The sequence below is a fragment of the Lytechinus variegatus genome, chromosome 2 (assembly GCF_018143015.1).
Source record: "Lytechinus variegatus isolate NC3 chromosome 2, Lvar_3.0, whole genome shotgun sequence".
NCBI classification, from domain to species: Eukaryota; Metazoa; Echinodermata; class Echinoidea; order Temnopleuroida; family Toxopneustidae; genus Lytechinus; species Lytechinus variegatus.
In genome coordinates, this window is record NC_054741.1 from 14,522,530 (window position 1) to 14,541,620 (window position 19,091).

Here is a 19,091-nt window from a genome sequence, read left to right on the forward strand (position 1 = left end):
TTTGTAATTGAAAATACTTTTTTTCTGTGAAGCACATTTCACTCTAAATGAAAGAAAACTTTTTTGAGGATATCTTTAAAAAACGCCATGTTGTAAGAGTAAATCAGTTTAGAGTATATCACCATTTCAATTTGTATATTAATATGTTGCAATTATTGACATATCAATTATTTGTATCTGAAAATATTTTGCGAAGCACAATTCACACTAAGTTTGGTAATATATTCTAAAGATATCACAATCAAATCAAGTTCAACAGATAGAAATTAAAAGCCTATTTGTATGTCAATTTAAGCGCTGCTTGTAAGTTGTGTATATTCCTTATAAACCTTGGACAATGTATTGGTGCCTTCATGTCTATCCATGAAGGAAACATAAAATGTCTGACAGTAATCAAATTACCTGTACGCTCTTCCCGCTTCACTCTTGCTCGTCCTCCCTTATCTTGATATCCCTCTTACCCTTTCGCTTTCTCTCCCTCATTCATCAGCCCCCCCTCCTCTTCCAAGCCTTAATGCTAACTCCCTCTTCATTACAAACACTTTTTTTTCTTATACTCTGCCCCTTCTTTTATCTTACCCCCCCAATTCTATCCTTCTTTCTTCCGCTCTCCCATGATTGCATTCTATCCCACATCCTTCATCCATACACATGACACAATTTTTATTCCCCTACTTGATCTGTTTTTTCACCCCCTTGTCTCTCTCCCTTTCTCCCTCTCTCTCTCCTTCTTTCACCCCCTCTCTCACCCCCCCCCCCCCCCTCTCTCTCCCCCTTTCTCTCTACTCATCTCAGCTCAATTTATAAGCAAGGTGCTAAGGGACCCATTCTCTTATCCATGCCAAAAATCTCCCATTTCCCCCTCACATTGCCCCTTCTCCCTGCTACAATGTCCATCCAGGCATTCAATGTGAGTTTAAGCCTTCCTTCCGCTTTCTTTCTGACTTCCTACAAAAAGGCTAACCTTTCCTACTTTCACTCAAGTAAGTATCAGGTGCATTCTCCTAATTCTTTGTAACTTTCCTGACATTGCATCTAAATATGACTTTAAAAAGTTATTGTGTTCAATCTATAATATATAAATCTAGGGTGGAGGAGCATTAGCTCTTAAAGATACAATATCATAATTATGTGTATAATCAACATTAACTATTATTATCACTATTATCATCATTTACAATATCATTATGACTATAATTACCATTAGCATTGTTATCATTAACATGTCATTATAATTATCATTTTACTGATTACTATCATAATTGCATAATTATTATTTATACACTATTATTAGTACTACCAGCATAATAATTTTCTTCATCATTGCAACAATGTTAAACATAACATCAGTATTGAATTTTGGCTATTACAAGTAGTTTTGCTTCAATCCGGCTTATTTGAAAGATCAGTGGAAAACTTTCCAAACAATATTTTCAAGATGCAAACTGAGTGACTTCCATTTCTATCAACAAGTATGATTAATTTCCCTTCACATGAAACAAATACATTTCTGCTATGCATGTATAACAAACAATACACACATACATAATTGATAATTATCATGAGTCATGACACTTTTAAATGGATTGCCCAAACTGATACCAGAGGGTGTCCCATGAGAATCACACCCTGAGGTGTTACAATTACACCCTACAGAATAAACATAACACCAAAGAGTGTAACAGTAACAAACAGAGGTGATGTCATAACACCCATAGGTGTGGAACTGACACAAAAGTTTAAAGAGAAATTCCAGTAGTTGCAGTAAACACTGATTTCATGAGAAAGTCTGTAAAACAAGGCTTAATTGTCAGTATATCATCGAGGATCTAGATCTGGTACAATTACATTAACTGAACTTTGTGAAATCTTGAAATCTACGCTGAAAAATTTTCACACCGAAGATCCCCAACACAGATAAGCGCATGTGGGACAATGTATAATTATTGCTTAGAGCGTCGGGCCCGACGCCCTACCCGAATCCTGTGCTTATTTGCTGATTTCTCAGCAATTACACAATTTCTTCCAGAATCCTTTGGCACATGCGTTTTATTTATACAAACAGACACTTTGGTGGTCATTTCATTGGATTCTGTACGAACTCATTTTTATATCGTTACCAAAACTAGCATTTACCTTTAACACTGTCCAGAGTAAAATGACAGGTGTGATCCTCTATGAACACCAATCAACACCACAGTTTATGCAGTATATGTTCAAAGTGAGGTTCCATCCATCCACACCTTGGCAACATAGACCTGGTCCTAGATGTTATAGTCTTCCTTTCTGGAACTAAGGTCATGCTAGCCCAAGTGAACTTTCAGTTTTCAGGCTCAAACCCAAGGTCTAATATCCTCTTCCCTGTCTTAGAACCTCTCCTAAAAGTCCTTATCTCACATATCCCCTCTATTCTAAAGCCACCGATATACTCTGTAAATTTCCTCCATCGATCCAATCTTGCTTCCTTTATTTTATCCCTAAGATCCATTCAAGCAATATTTTATTTAAAGGATTATAAAACTAAACCATCTGGGACAATGGTTTGATTGTATCTCTTTTTTAGTTTTCATTGGAAATGCACTTAGCAACATGTATTCGGTTTTACATCTTGTAATTAAAGCCATGGGGAGATGCATTTTTTAGAGTAAGATACATTTCCTTTGTTAATAACATCTTTTGTGGTAAGATTGAAAACTAGGTCTTCATACCTTAGGGACAAAGTTTAAAAAAAAGTACATAATGATGTCAACACTCCAAATATTCTCTAGTTTTTTTTGCAATACATAAGAACATAATTAGAATGACGAATGTAATTACTGAATTAGGTCAATCCAACAATGTTGTTCATCTTAATTTGCTAAATTTTCTATCTGTATGATACATTTTCTTACATGTTTTAAGGAACTTTATTTCAGTATGCAGTATGAAAGTTATATCACATAATCAAGTGTCATTCTTTTATGCATATCATTTGATATACAGACAAGTCTGTCTTAAATTATTTACAATCACTTGTGTAAAAATAAACAAGTCCCCAAATTAAAATCATAATAGCCCAATTAAGTCAATAATAGCTCTTTAGTGCAAAAGAAAAATAGCCCTTTAAAATGAATTCCAACTTTCTATCCTGATGCCAATGTTTTCTATGATTCATAAGATGAACAAATCACCAACTATAGCATTGATCTCCCTGGTAAACCTACTTGCCTTCAATTTCTCCTTGAGGATAATCAACACATATTTGTCATCATACAGCTGATTTAAACAGATTAAAAAATTCGCAGGAGACAAGTAGAACCACTAATTTCTTCATAAAGATTTCCAAGTTTTGGCAATATAATAACATTTCAGTTTAGACAGCAGCCCTATTGTCATTACCTACTGTGCAGTTGAAGCTTAGATCAATGGAGAAGATTCTCAATATCTGGCACTTGGAAAACATTAGATGTAATAATTATTATCCATAAAAAGGCTTAAAAATCTGAAATAGCACCTAGAGAACCTTTTGAAGGAGACTGAGAGATGTGATATTGCATGATATTTACATCAGTCAGGAAAAATGCATTATTATGCATTTTAACAAATGTCAGGGATGGAATCTCTTAAGCATCTTTTCATAACCAGTCCTCATATTTTATTACAAAGAAAATAAAAGAATTCACAAGATAGCCACTGTCAAAGACACATTGCATGATTGCTTCTAAAGAAGTTACACAAACTGGTGCCTAATATTCCACTGTCACAATTACAATCATTCAGAGGGTCATGCATTACAATCCCACCTATGTAACTGCATTCTTTGCTAAGGCGTCAATTCACACATGGCCACTCTCCACCCAGGTGTTAAAAGGGTACCATGTAGGATGCAAACGTAAATATCATTAGCTTAGCAACTGAAGCACCTAGCTGCTTGTTTGCTGGTATACTCCTAAGAGATTGTGCAAGCCATAATAAAATGACCAGGGTAATAATAGGGTATCTATTATACCACATATATACAGACATTGTTCAGATTTAATAAGCATTAAAAGTGGAATATTATAATTTTAACATTGACCTTACCTGTAGGATTCTCCGCTGGCATGTGCGGTGTTTGTAGTACTTGTACACTCCAAAATTATACACTCTCTTCTCCTGAAAGGCGTTGCTAACCTCTGCGATGGTCCGTGCCTCCGTCTCTGCAGATGCCACGATTCCTAGCAGCCGGGAGTAGTGGACTGCATCATCTATGGATATCCTTCCAGTCTATCAAACAGAAACAAGATATTAAATCACTTTATTACAAATCTTGGAACCCATTTCATATGACTAGCTAAAATAATGATAATATGAAACATGTTTCTAAGCACTGTATATCATTACTCTGGCGCTAGATATAGCTGCCAATAAGGTGATTGCATTTCAAGAAACAAAATTGTGCCCATACCCATGTACGTCACCTAGGTCAAGTGGGGCATTTGTATGCTAACACCTTGCCAAAGGACATGAATGCTGAAGAGAGAATCAAACCCTAAACCTATCTTTAGTCAAAAGACATACCCACTAGGCAACAAATCTTTGACAATTAATGATGCCATTGTCTAAGACCTTGTCTAAATTATATCCAGGCAAATCAAATTATATCAACAGCATGTTTGTGACAATTCATTGATAACAACAAAACTTATAAAACCAGGCCCTGAAATGAGAAGTTTTGTTTTGAAAAATTCTATTGTTAAGGGCTTGAATTAGAAGCGTCTTGTCTGAAAAAAAATGTTCCCCATAAATCAAATTGATACAAGTTGGGAAAAGGGGAAGCAAAATGTGTGAAATGCTACTTGTCCTACATTGTGCACTAAATCTCAGATTGCTGATATTACCTGCTAAACTAAATGGACAATAAGCCTGACATCACTTCACAAGTGCACCCACATTTTAAAGGTCAAGTCCACCCCAGAAAAATATTGATTTGAATAAATAGAGAAAAATCAAACCAGCATAACGCTGAAAATTTCATCAAAATCGGATGTAAAATAAGAAAGTTATGACATTTCAAAGTTTCACTTATTTCAAAAAAAATAGTTATATAAACGAGCCAGTTACATCCAAATGAGAGAGTCGATGATGTCACTCACTCACTATTTCTTTTGTTTTTTATTGTTTGAATTATACAATTTTTCATTTTTTACAGATTTGACAATAAGGACCAACTTGACTGAACCATATAGTATAAAACAATGCTATCTACACATGTTCAGGGAGGAATTAATCATTGTTTCACTTGATAATGAGGAGAAAATTAGAATATATCATATTTCATATAATAAAATACAAAAGAAATAGTGAGTGGATGACGTCATCAGTCTCCTCATTTGCATACCGACCAGGATGTGAATAGAACTGTTTTGTGAAATTAAGCAAAACTTTACAATGTCATAACTTTCTTATTTTACATCCGATTTTGATGAAATTTTCAGTGTTATGTTTTGGGGATTTTTCTCTTTTTATTCAAATCAACTTTTTGTTGGGGTGGACTTGTCCTTTAATCACCAGGATTTTTAAGAAAATATACCTGTCATAATATGACATTGGTCAGACCAAGATTAAAAATGATATTCAAGGCAAAAGGTGATAATCAAATGTCTCATCATATTTGTCATCAATGCCAAACTTCTATGCAAAAATCATTCTCAAAATAAACATCCAGCTGAAGTTTTGCCAACTTTGTTTTACTTTTTCAAATGCAATGTTTTGTATACCAAATTGAATAAAGCCCATTGCCAAGTTTGCAATATCCTGATTTAATGATTTCTTAAGAAATGAGATATTCTCTTCAAATGAATTTCTATTTCAGGATGGCTTCATCAAGAGGTCCAACAGGTTATTCAAGATGTAATTGTTATGTTGACACAGGAACCAGGTGGCTGTTTTATAGAGCCTTTCATAAAGTTATGCATAACTTTACGCAAACCTGGAACAAGTGCTGTCATCGAGCACATGAAAGGGTCACTAGTTCTGTGTCAAGTCATTCATAGAATTCAAACAGTTTTGTCAAACACTCACCAGTGTGGGGGGGGGGGGGTGCTTGAAGTTCTAGAAGAGATTATAAATTTTCTTTTTTTATGATACTGGAATTCAAATCAATCCACGCGGTCTGGGGCTCAGTAACATATGATTTCTTAATTTTCCTGTCAAAATTCATCAGGGTCTACTGTTTCCAGTAAAGAAGGTTGTGGTCATTTACATTTCCCTCATTTTGTGATCTCCATGCAAATCTATCATGACCTGACTTTCCACATTTGATTGAGTGTGCCCTCTGAGGAGCAGCCAAATGGGAGACACCATATAGACAACAGTGAATCCATACAAGAAATGAAACAATTTTGTGGTACTCATATTCAAGAACTAGTGGTTTACAGCCCACCAAGGAAATATCCACTGCTCGGCAGCCTCTGTGGATCTATCTGTCTAACCTTTGGTTACTTTGCTTTCCTAGATTGATCACTCACTGGTTATAAATTCATTTTTACAATAACAATTAAGCATAAATACTGTAGTCACAACAGTGAAACCGACTCCTGGGGCACAATTTCAGTGAGAACTTTACTATCAGCCAATCAGATCAGAGAATTTCAGTAGCTTTTAACTGATATTGTACATTTGTTATTATAACAAATTTCATGAAATTGGACCAAGATCGATCCAAATTATCCAATAATAGATCAATGACATATCATTGGTCAGTTTGGAGTCTTTTTTGTTGGTGTGACTGTAAAGCATAACACTCACTTTAACAAGGTTGGCAAGGATCATTCGTTGAGCATCCCCGCTCTTGAAGTTCCTGTCCGTGGCGAACTTCTTGAGGAGGTCGTCCCTGTCATCCCTGGAGATCTTGCCCTGGGCAACCATCAGGTCCAGGAGTTCATCACTCCGCTGCCACTCCTTGTCCACCAGGATGGAGGAGCACACTGACTTTGGGCGGAGACTGGAGATCCTGGAGCCGCCGCCATCCTCGTCACCGGGCGGGGACCTCTGACGGGAGAAGTGCTTCAGGAGACTGCGCCCTCGGCTCCTGGAGGACATACGATCCTGGAGATGTGGAGAATTCAAAATAAATCAATAATTAACAAGATGGAAATGTGCTATCAGTTATCTCACTAGAGTGCTGTTTGCAGACATTACAAGGTATTATTTGTGGCTCTTATGCAACAGGAGCCCCAAAGGAAATTTAATAGATAAAAAGGAAATATATGGGGCAAGACAGCAAGAAGGTACCACATATTAAAAGCTAATTTTAATTTGGTACTGATAAAAGATTTAAAAACCTGAAAGTACATACACATGAAATCTTGTGCTTCCTTGAAAACATGAGTAATGACAAATTATCAAACTTTACTTCAATTGGAAGGTACCACATATTTAAAGCTAATTTTAATTTGGTACTGATAAAAGATTTAAAAATCTGAAAGTACATACACATGAAATCTTGTGCTTCCTTGAAAACATGAGTAATGACAAATTATCAAACTTTACTTCAATTGAAAATTATGTACAAGTAATTGTAAATGATTTTCAAATGATTGGAAAGGTTTATGGTTTTCAAAAAACACAGAGTAAAATTCATGCAATGTAAAGAACAAACATTGATGAATTAAGTGTAAAATGTGTTTTAAAAAATAGCAGTAGGCCTAAAAATTCAAGTAATGCAAAATAATGATAACACTGTTTGGCTTCTGAAAACAGTAAACAATTGAAATCAAAGTACGAAGACAGCTTCTTCTTCACAAAACAATTTCTCTCTAAGCAAAATAAAATGCTTTGTGAAACAACAATATTCAGATCTAAAAACATTCGTGAAACACCACACAATATCACCATGGGTCATATATATTAATTATATTCTTCCGGCCAGGGCCAGCTCTAAGCATATGAGCAGTCACATCACATGTAGTAGTCCTATTTATGACACTTCTATGAATGAAACACATGGGTGTTGCTGAAATGGTAAAACCTTGTATCCTGTCAAATTTAGATGGAAATTAAAAAAAATTGGTTTAACTGATTTTTTTTCTGTCTGTATTGATATTTACACAATTCAAAGTCAAATTATCTGAAGCCTATCACATAGCCGCCATACTGTATTTTATTAAGTAAAATTTTAAAGCAGTCATGTGTTTTTTTTCAAATTTCACAAAATATTTCATTATTCATATATAATTGTTGGCCCACTATCATTTTATCAATAACTCTAAAAGTTCAAAATGCAAACATTTGAAGTAAATTATTCAAACATCCATGAAGGTCTACAATAGCTTTTCATCAAAAACTATTTTTATATGACATGCGAAGAGACAAAGGGTCTTTTCTATACTTTGCATATCCTTGTTCTAAATATAACTCAAATCAAACAAACTACAGGCAAGCAACTTTTCCTAAGCTCAACTGGATTTTATACAGCACAGTACAACAGTCATGAAGTTCCAAAACTTCCCATACACTATGACATCATAGATTTCTAGCCCACATTAAACAGTAAAAATAAATATGGTTAGATCAACTTCCCAATCTCCAACCGCGATATCATGTGATTTGGAAAAAATGACGTCCCACGTCAGTGGAACAACCTCTCCATCGATCGTTTTTATAAGGCCTTTTTTATTGGCAAGCCCCTAGCTTTGACAAAAATTGTACCTGCACCCCAAAACGGCTTTTCACCCACAGAGATGTGTCAAGGCTTTAGGGTGTGAACAGCAAATTTAAGATTAACAAGGATTTTCTTAATGAGCTAATGCAATCTGCGTTCTAGAAATGAGGACCTTGAGTAAAAAACACCTTGCATTAAATATCATATTAAAATGCTGAAGGAGACTAAATAGTGCAATATCATGTATAAAAACACCATGCACTAAATACCTGTATTTCACAGTAAATGATGTATACATGTACATCAATATCAAACTTAATTCTTATAATAGTGAATTACATGTAATGTAAATTACATACTTAATACAGTGAATATTGCAACATCACTTTAAAAAATACATTGGAAGGATATGGGTATATTAGTAGATATATTACCCATGCAATAGAGACAGAGATTTCATCTGTGTAGCACAGATGTCAATTTTTTTATATCTACATGTGTACAAAATACAAATTTTCTAAGACGGCTCTCTATGCCTGCACAGAAGTATCCAACTACATTGAAATATTACCAAAGGTTCAATATTGACTAAACAACAATTTTATCTGATCAGAGCAAAATAACCAACATATTTCAAAGTAAGTTGTACTACAGTCATTACAGTTTTCAATTTATGAATCAACATGTAAGAGTATCATTCATAATTCTCAATTGTCATTTATTCAATATATACGAGATGTCAACTTGAGAAATAAATGTTTGATATCTGAAAAAGTAGGAACACTTCTCTGTCTCTCTCCTTCTCCTTTATCTTTATCCGTCACCTGACCTCCAACTTTTCTATTTTTGTTGCAAGTGTATGCATTGGTAATTTTTGTCTAACCCTCTTCATCTCTCTTACTTCCTCTCTCTCCCTTTCTCTTTCTTTCTCCCTCCCTCCCCCTCCTCTGTATTTTGCTTTCACATTCAATTCTGTCTCTTGTCTTCAGTGTAGCAATAATATACATTAAACATATAGCTCATACTCTTACCCATGATCCAATCCTACTGTTTCCATTATTAGCCGGTACTTCATCCGGGGCCATGACGACCACGTGAAATGATTCCAACTTAATGTCCAACCACAGGAGCAACCATCACCATCGACCCGTCAATCAACCACCATCCAAACAAAATGAGCTGATATGAAACAATCCGATCCCCCAAATCAAAATTGATATCCAACTGATAAAGGGAGAGCACCGGATGACACAGTCAGGAAATAATTCCAAACCTGGCTCACAAATATTGGCTCAAGGGACCCGTTTATATGCCCTCATCGCGAATCAACAATCAAATCCCAAGATATTTCTGTGGATGCCTCTTTACGTGTGTCATCCTCGGTGGAATTATCTACATTAACCGGCTCAGAAGCACCCAAGAGGCGTTTTCTAAAGCATTCGTAAGAAAATCCTCTGCAGAAAGAGTCTTAATGGAGATCAAGAACCTTCATGCTTCACAAGGGCAAGCAACGACAGATGCTATTCGCTTAATTACAGCTTTTTAGCACAAACGACGCCAAGAGATCTCTATCTCTTCCTTTCTTCATAAGGCTGACTTTCCGAAGGTTTACATAGAATTATGCATTGTTGATCAACTGGCAATTAGACACGTATCATCTTACTACTTGCCATTCTCGTGAGTAATGTCTAATACATAAGACATCTGCCCTCAATTTGCTCCCTAAAGCCACAGACAGTACTACAAACTTCTGTTGACATAAATGGTCATCGTTTATCAAGGTTGATTCAAATTAAGCAATCATTTCCAAAGTTTTGAGGACTCTTTAACAACTACCTTCCACAACTATTATGTAACATCATTAGTAATTGGGCACTAGGGTTGACGATTATCTATAAAGGTACTTTAGATGTCAATATTTTATCCTTATTTGGAGTATTCCGGATAAGTTACGTGTACCTCCTAATTAACAAATTTTCACATTTTTGCAGGAATGGTCACAATCAGTCTCCTTCTTGGTGCTCTGCCTAATCACTGCTGGAGATTCTTGCAGGTAAAAGTCTTATTCCGGTATGGCTTGTCAAAGCTTAGCAACAAACCCAGCAACAAAGATTGGCAATAAAGTTCAGAAACAAAGATTAACAAGAAAACTCAGCAATAATGCTCAGCAAAAAGCTGGAGATAAAGCTAAGCAACAAAGATTTACAACAAAGCTTAGCAACAAATCTCAGCAACAATATATCAACAACAAAGTTAAAAAACAAAGCTCAGTGACAATGCTTTGCAACAAAGCACAGCAACAAAGCATATAAATAAAACTAAGCAACAAAGCTTAACAACAAAGCTTAGCAACAAAGATCTTCAACTAATCTCAGCAACAATACATCAACAACAAGGTAAGCAACAAAGGTTTGACAACAAACTTCAATAAAGCTCAGCAATAGTGCTCAGCAACAAAGCTCAGAAACATATCTCAGATACAAAGCTCGGCAACAAAGTTCAGCAACAATAGATAAACAAAAAAGATCAACAAGAAAGCTTAGCACCAAAGCTGAACAACAAAGTTCAGCAGCAATAGATAAACAACAAAGATCAACAAGGAGAGCTCAACGCCAAAGCTCAGCAACAAAGCTTAGCATTATAGCTCAACAACAAAGCTCATCAGCATTCCTGTGTTCAAATTCAATGAGATGCAAGGCATGAAAATTTAGAATAAATCAAATATTTCAAATAAGTCTAAAGAAAATGAAAACGTGCAACATGATTGGTCCATAGCTGCAGAGGCAAACTACAGAAATCATTTGACATGACAAGACACAATAATTGAATCATTATGAGATCATAATGTATCAGGACACCATAATGAAATCATTTTGATCTCATGAGATTTTTCTCTCAAGTTTACACTTAAGACTTGAAATATATAATCAGTATGAGTGGTGTGATTTATTTCAGCGTGTCTGATGCCCGATCACTGCAGGAAATGTCACCGAGTGTAATAGCATCATGTTTGAATGATCTTTTGTTTTTCAATGCAGGTGTGTGTTGAGAGGGGAGTGGTGGGGTGTTATCAGCACCTGATATGAACTTAGAGGTCATGAGCTGGAGAGGCAATATGCTTAATGGGGTGTTCATCAAATTGCAGAGATGCCAAGGTCAAAGACCAGCTATGCGTGAGATTTTCTGTGAATCTGAGTGAGATCACAGAATTGTGTACAATGTATATGGGGATAGGTTGTGATAGTTGCGTGAGACAGAGATTTGAGGGGATGAACAAGAGTCCAAATGGACTCCAAAATGCTTGAGTCTCACGCATAATGCATTAGACTTGGTAGCTCTGAAATTGGGACCCTGAAAGTTAGTAGATTGGCAATCTAACTTTTTGTTCATTTATTTCATGATGTATCATCAATGCAATCTATCATAGATCCACGATCAATGGCTATTAAAGCTTATGTGACAGGCTCAGGCGTTATTTCACTCTAAACCTTCACTTTCGGTGCTTACCATTGAAACTACTGCATCACAACACCTCTTAATATACTCTTAATAATAAGTGTGGATGTTTAGAGTGCACACACTGTCCAAAGAAACTTATGGCGCTATTATGATTCTATTCCTTAAATGTAAATCTATGAAAATCAAAATGAAGAGTGATATTTTCTCAAGCAGAGGACAGAAAACTCCCATGAAATTAAGGATTGGTCAAAGAGGTATACATGGCATGCTCAAAGCAAAGTGACTTCACAACCTGCTAAACGTCTGAGGCACTTGATCCCTATGGTCCACATTCTGAAACCCATTCTAAGTTCAACCATTGTCTAACACTGTGCGAACCATGGAAAGCAGAAAATTTCAAATTGTGTATGTTTCTAATATTCAGTGCTTGTTCACCATGCTATTATGGCAAAAGAAAACTAATTTTGTTATTATTCCAAGACAAATATGGATAATCTGAAGGTGACATGACAATTGCTCTTGCGTCGATTGCTCCAGGCTTAATTTCGTCTAAGATGTAAGGTTAGGGTTGCAATAGACTTTTATGTTAGGTTTAGGGTAGGTTCAAATGTTATACTGTACCAAAGGCTTGAAGTTGGTTTTTCAGTTTGTGTGTGAAATTTAGAGTGGAGCAATTGTCACTGGAGCAAATGTCATGGAAAACCAATCTGAATAACAGTTAAGCTGATAAATTACTATCTAAATTAAATCAAAGAAATTATACAGCAATGAATTAATGGTTATCATCAGAGATGAGTAAGGCTAACCTCAAGGCTAAATTAGTCCTAATACCAAGACAAGATCTGCTTATTAAACTCTGGTTTAATGAAAATCACCTACAAATGCATATTCTGTTGGTCCTGGCTAACCTGGCACTTTGGGTTATTCTGTCCTCCAAAAATCAGTTGCCCAGATGTCAAATCGGGTATCAATCATTTAAAGATCATTTCACGGTTTTGTTGACAATGTATGTATTGGATTCAGATTAACTACAATGTTTTCCACTAATCATGTATTGTATTTCATTCTGTACAATCTTCCAAGATCATAACCGTTTCTAAAATCAGAATAAACAGGTTCTGTACATATAGAGGCACCCGAGAAGAAGAATTCACAGGAATATTGTACATATAGAGGCACCAGAGAAGAAGAATTCACAGGAATATTGTACATATAGAGGCACCCAAGAAGAAGAATTCACAGGAATATTGTACATATAGAGGCACCCAAGAAGAAGAATTCACAGGAATATTGTACATATAGAGGCACCCAAGAAGAAGTATTCACAGGAATATTGTACATATAGAGGCACCCAAGAAGAAGAATTCACAGGAATATTGTACATATAGAGGCACCCAAGAAGAAGAATTCACAGGAATATTGTACATATAGAGGCACGCCGAGAAGAAGAAAATCCCCCGAGCATGGGACAGAAACCACCATCGTTTTGTCAACACAAAGGCCCTGCCCTTATTATATGGCAGTTTAAACCTGTTATCCTAGAATGTATATAGGAAACATCAATTATCATATCTTTCTACCTATGACTCATTATGCTGGCACAACAACAAAAGCCAGGTTTCACTGCAATTGAAACAGTGTTCACACTCTACCTTTATCACGTTCTTTGGTAATAAAGTGTTGACTCAGGAACAATTTGCTACTTTAATACTGAAGTAATATGGCCTTTATTCATCAATCACATTTGCTCTACAGTGGCTTCACGGCGAGTTGAATATAGGTGGTTTGAATAACAAGTGGAATGCCTCTGGCGGTCTCACCTGCATTACACATCAACTTTGAGAATTGAGTGTTAAGTGTAAAATTTGCCCTTTAAACTGTATTAAAATGAAACTTGAAGAAAAAATGTGTGACTAAATTTTGGATCATCATAACCACATGAAAAATTAAAGAATCTTCAATAAATGCTAAAACTATAAATAAGAACTGCAAAACAATAATGAAATGAAAAAAAATGGGCTACAAATTAGGTCTGATTGAGTATAGGCCAAATTTGCTAACAGGATTTTTTTGTTAAACAAAAGTTACAAAAAGTGTTGAAAGTTAATTAAATAGCGGTTTATGATCATCTAACTTTGCGCCTATAGTTGATTACAAATTGAATGATGTTGGGATTCTGGACCCTTGGTCTTGCAAAACATGGTCAACAATGTTTCTCACATCATGAATTTTATATTGTCCTATGAGGCAAACAATATCAAGCACGCACCAACTTCGGGAAAACAGGTGACTGTTGCCTGAGTCACTATATGGCATTTAAAGGGAAGTATCACTTTGCATTAGCATAAAGTAGGTTAATGAAGTGTGTTTTCTGCAACTCATCTGACAGGATTCCCTGTCAGTCAGGAGAAGAATGACAAACGTGCATGTTACCATGACAGTTCTCATCTTAATACATTTTCCTGTCGTTGTAGTTAGGTGAGATTACTGGTTCTTATTTTTATCTGTAGAGGGCTCTTCTACATTTTGCTTTCTTGTACTATGGACTTTAAAGTTACAAATATACATGACTGTTTATTGTTTTGTTCTCTCTCCCGTGCCCTTTTCTCTTTTAAAGGTTAAACCTTGCATGAAAGTTACTTTTTCCCAGCTTATTCAGAATTTTGTTGATTCATATAGATGTATATCCTAATTATTACTATTTATCATTAAGTAAAATGACAGAAATAAAACTTTGAGCAGTCATGTTGTAAAAATTCACATTTATTATCTTTAATTTAGATCATCTTCATAAACTGAGTATGTACAAGAAAACAGGTTGTATATATAAAAGACTAAATCATATAAGTAACAAAGATAAAATAACTCTTAATAAATCATTTAAACTATATCTATATATATCTAAGTTAGATGTGAAAACAAGGCTAACAAGCACGATTGTTGCTGGGAAAACATCCTTGCTTTTTTAAAAGTTTTGATTTCCACCATCCTTGAGAGTGATGTGTGATCTAAGATGGTTATTTGGCCATCAAAGAGAACCTCCTTACAGAATATCACTGCCTCTTGAATGTGTGAGAAGGGGGATGGTGGGCAGCTGTGTAAAAAGACTGACATGGACTTAACTTGCTGGTAGTTTGGCATCAAATCTTGCGTTGCGTAATGACTTCTTGTAATTTTTAGTTCAGATCCCTCATTCTTACTTTGTTATCTTGTATATATATTGTAAATATGTTTTTTCTTTCTTTTTCACATTTTGTCAACGTCTTTATCGTAAGTCAACTAATCTTTCTTTTCCTGTATTATATTTACATGTATATCTATGTAAGGGACCCCTCTGTAAAACAAGCGTTGATATGTTATCAACGCTGAGTAGGGCATTCCCTCCATCGTTTTTAATGATCAATTCTTTGTAATTATCGTTAATAAATACAATACAATACAATGAAGAATGCATTGAGGAAATCCTCTTTTTTTAGAAAGCATTACTGTGTGACCTGACTGCATCATATCAATGGACAATGCAATTGAGGAAATCTCTTTTTCAGAATGTATTATTCTGGCCTGACTGTATCGCATTTATTAAAGGACAATGTGAGCCTGCAGAGGGCTTTGTGTCAAAACCCTTTGACAGTTATCTGGACATAAGTTGGTCATTACTCCATTGAAAGATCATCTTGTTGTCTCCATGAAGAACGCATTGAGGAAATCCTCTTTCCAGAATGTGTTCCTGTGTCCTGACTGTATCAGATCTATTAAAGGACGATGCGAGCCTGTCGAGGGTGTTCCTGAGGTCTGGAGTGACTCAGACAGGAATAGAGGAAACCAGCTCATCCAAACTTCCTGGGGTCCATGGAGTTCATGTATCCCCGTGGTTTGACATCCTAGCCCTTATGGGTGTACGGTAACAATAGGGGGAAGTTCCACAAGCCAAAGCGAACCCGAGCCTGAGATTCAAGAAAGATCACCTCTTAAAAGGTGTATACTATCACTCCATTCTGATATTATCTCTTTCGACATATTCTGCTCCTGTCCAAGTTAGCCCATGACTAATGAGTTCAGTCATTCTCAAAAGACTGTCAAGTACAATTAGCAACATGTTAGTTTTTCCTGAAGATAAAGGGTAGGGTCATGGTTGCAATGGAACTTCATTCCACTTTTTAAAACTAAAATCAATGACAATTTGGGCTAGTGAAAACAGGCCTACAGTACCAGGTAACAATGGTCGCTGTAAAACATGTTCCAGTTATGGATATGCCTGCCTTCACCAAGGGGGTAGATGACATTCCTTTTGATGATTCAGTTTCCTTTCTATGTATGTTACTAGCCAAGTTGAGAGCTCTTGCCTCTTAATCTAGTTTACAGACATTAAGGCCTCTATTCACCAGGGTGGGTTCATTTGTACCATATACACAAACCATGGATTATCCCTAATTATTACCATGCATGGCAAAAGTGTGCATTAATGATTGGACTTTTCTTGGTGTACTTGATGAAGTAAGCACAATAATATACACAAAATCTGTACCATATTGAAATCACCATTGTGAATTTTGACCAGTCTGTAGTGAAAAGAAGTATGAAGGCAGAATGTCTGAGGATTGTTATGCCAAAGCCATGCCTAGAGTCACGATCATATACCCTAAAATCTTAGGCGTACTACTCAACAATGACTAGATGAAAAGTGTTAGCTACATGCAGTTGCAACTACTAGTGGCATAAGGCTATTTTCTAGTCCCATTCTACTAGAACTCATCACTGATCAAAACTGAGGTGCATTAAGCATGTTAAGGGATGAATGCCTACTCTATATTCAGGCATGATATTCCCCTCTGAAAAAAAAATCTGAAAAGTAGCCAAGGGGTGGCTAAGTACCTGCCGAAGTCTGAGATGCCCTGGTTGAGGTTAGAAGCTCTTGCATAGTAAAGGATTTGAAAGTGATTTTCGAGGTGAGTCTGCATGATAGCTTTATCACTGGACTTAAAAAAGCATGAAAAAACAGTGTGAGAATGTTCTTGGGCAAAGGATTTCATGTTTAAAAAAAATCTGGAAAAAAAATGTTTAAAAAATCTGAATTTTAGTCTGGAGAATATCATGCCTGTATATTGAGAATCACTGATTGAGCACATTATAGATGAATCAAAGTAATTGCCATCTGCAACCCCTTCATTTAAAAATTTGCTCTCTGTTCCCCCTATTACAACATCCTGGATCCGCCGCTGAGCACATAATAATTTCTATGTAAAAAAGTAAGACATATATCAGAAATGTCAGTTGCACTTAGATGACTATCAATCTAGTCTTTTTGAGTGTAAACCATCAGAATAATACAAGACTATGAGTATGATAATAGAAGCAGAGAATAAATATTGGTGTAGGAAAAAATTGTAATGTTAAAACTGTATTCTTCTAAAGAAAATTCCAAATTGTTTCACAAGCATCACAACATCTTTCAAATTTGGATTGGTCCATTGGGAAATCAACTTCATCAGCATCAATCAATGATATGGAGCACTATTTCAATGAAATCAATTTTGTGCTGATTAGTTGATAACTAAGTACATGGTCTATAGAAATCATAGGGCTTTATATTCAACAGATTGATACTACCTTTCACTTCATTACCATTATATTTTCAGATCAAAAGATATGTACCTTGCCAAAATATGTTCTAAAAATAAACGCCCCCTACATGTATACCAATTCTTCTGTAGATTTCTTAAAGTCCAGAGTGAAACTGGTTGCCAAAAGCATGTTTCGGTCTGGTGGTGTGGTAATCAGCCTGAAATGGTAGAGACTGAAACACTGTTCCCTTTCAATGGTTGCCATTGACTTCCTGAGGATTTCTGGATTGCCATGGCAACTTTCAACTCCTTGAAAGTGGGGGAGTGGGGGGGGGGTACACCATCATAATCATCACCATGATCATCATCATAATCATCACCATTATCATCATCATCATTAATGTCATCATCATCACCACAATCGTCATCATCACCATCGTCATCACCAACATTATTACCATCATCATCGGACCATATTACCATGTCCACCAGACCATCTTCACAGAATCTACATAGTACAACAAGGAAAGTTGAGCATTATTAAACAGCAAATATCAAGCATGACAACCTTGCATCATAAGGAACTCAAAACTCAAGAACTTGAAGCAAATAAGGGAATAAAGTGACGATAAAAGCATCAGACATAACACTACACTCTGAAGGGTCATGTCCCTCATTTATCGCTACCTTGAATCAACTTCAAATGAACAAACTATAACATTAACCCATTGCTTTCTGGGACCTGGTAGATGCTTTGCACAGCCCAAAGACAAGAAAATTCATCAGTCAACACAGGTTAACAAAGTACGTAAGTTAGGGGTGCACAACACACTGAATTCAACATCGGTACTCTTTGTTATTAAAATAATATCATCCTTACTTTATGATATAAAATATGACAGAGTTCCCTTGTTACCAGTCTCTTATCAACCAAATGGGCCATCTCATCTCTCTGAAAATCAATAGGAGTGACAACATATTGGAAGAGCCATTACATCACATTCTCCAGCTCTAAATCTGCCCCTTTCAAATCTGCTTCTTTACATTTCAAATGATTTTTATGATATTATAAAGCAATAGCACTACTACTGGTTTTCATTTAATGTTTGTCATTTTAAATTTGTGGATTTAATATGTTATACAGTTGTACACATTTTAATCTATTGTAAATAATTTGCAAATGGCAAAAACTAAGTATAAGAAATAGTAATAAAAAGGATGATTACAATAATAAAAAAGAAAATGGTATCAAGCTTAACTACAAATAATGATGACGATGAAAAAAAAAACGATGGCAATGATAATAACAGTAGTAATAATAAAGATAATAAATACACACTTAATAATTAATAATAATAACAACGATTCATGTAATCAATGCTCATTTCATTTCAGTGCAAATTTAATACTACATATCTTTAACCATATTTCCTCATTCACTTTATTCA

General features: G+C 35.6%; 1 protein-coding gene across 1 annotated transcript in view; it reads right to left on the reverse strand.

Moving 5' to 3' along the window:
* Positions 1-7,069, reverse strand: part of LOC121407398 (formin-like protein 6) — an 84,460-nt gene extending 77,391 nt beyond the window's left edge. Inside the window, exons 1-2 of the mRNA XM_041598452.1 lie at positions 6,769-7,069; positions 4,063-4,245 (exon numbers count right to left, since the gene is read on the reverse strand). Of these exons, the coding sequence (XP_041454386.1) occupies positions 4,063-4,245; positions 6,769-7,062 (477 nt within the window). The 5' untranslated portion in view covers positions 7,063-7,069. The remainder of the gene's footprint in view (positions 1-4,062; positions 4,246-6,768) is intronic.
* Between the last annotated feature and the right edge of the window lie 12,022 nt (positions 7,070-19,091).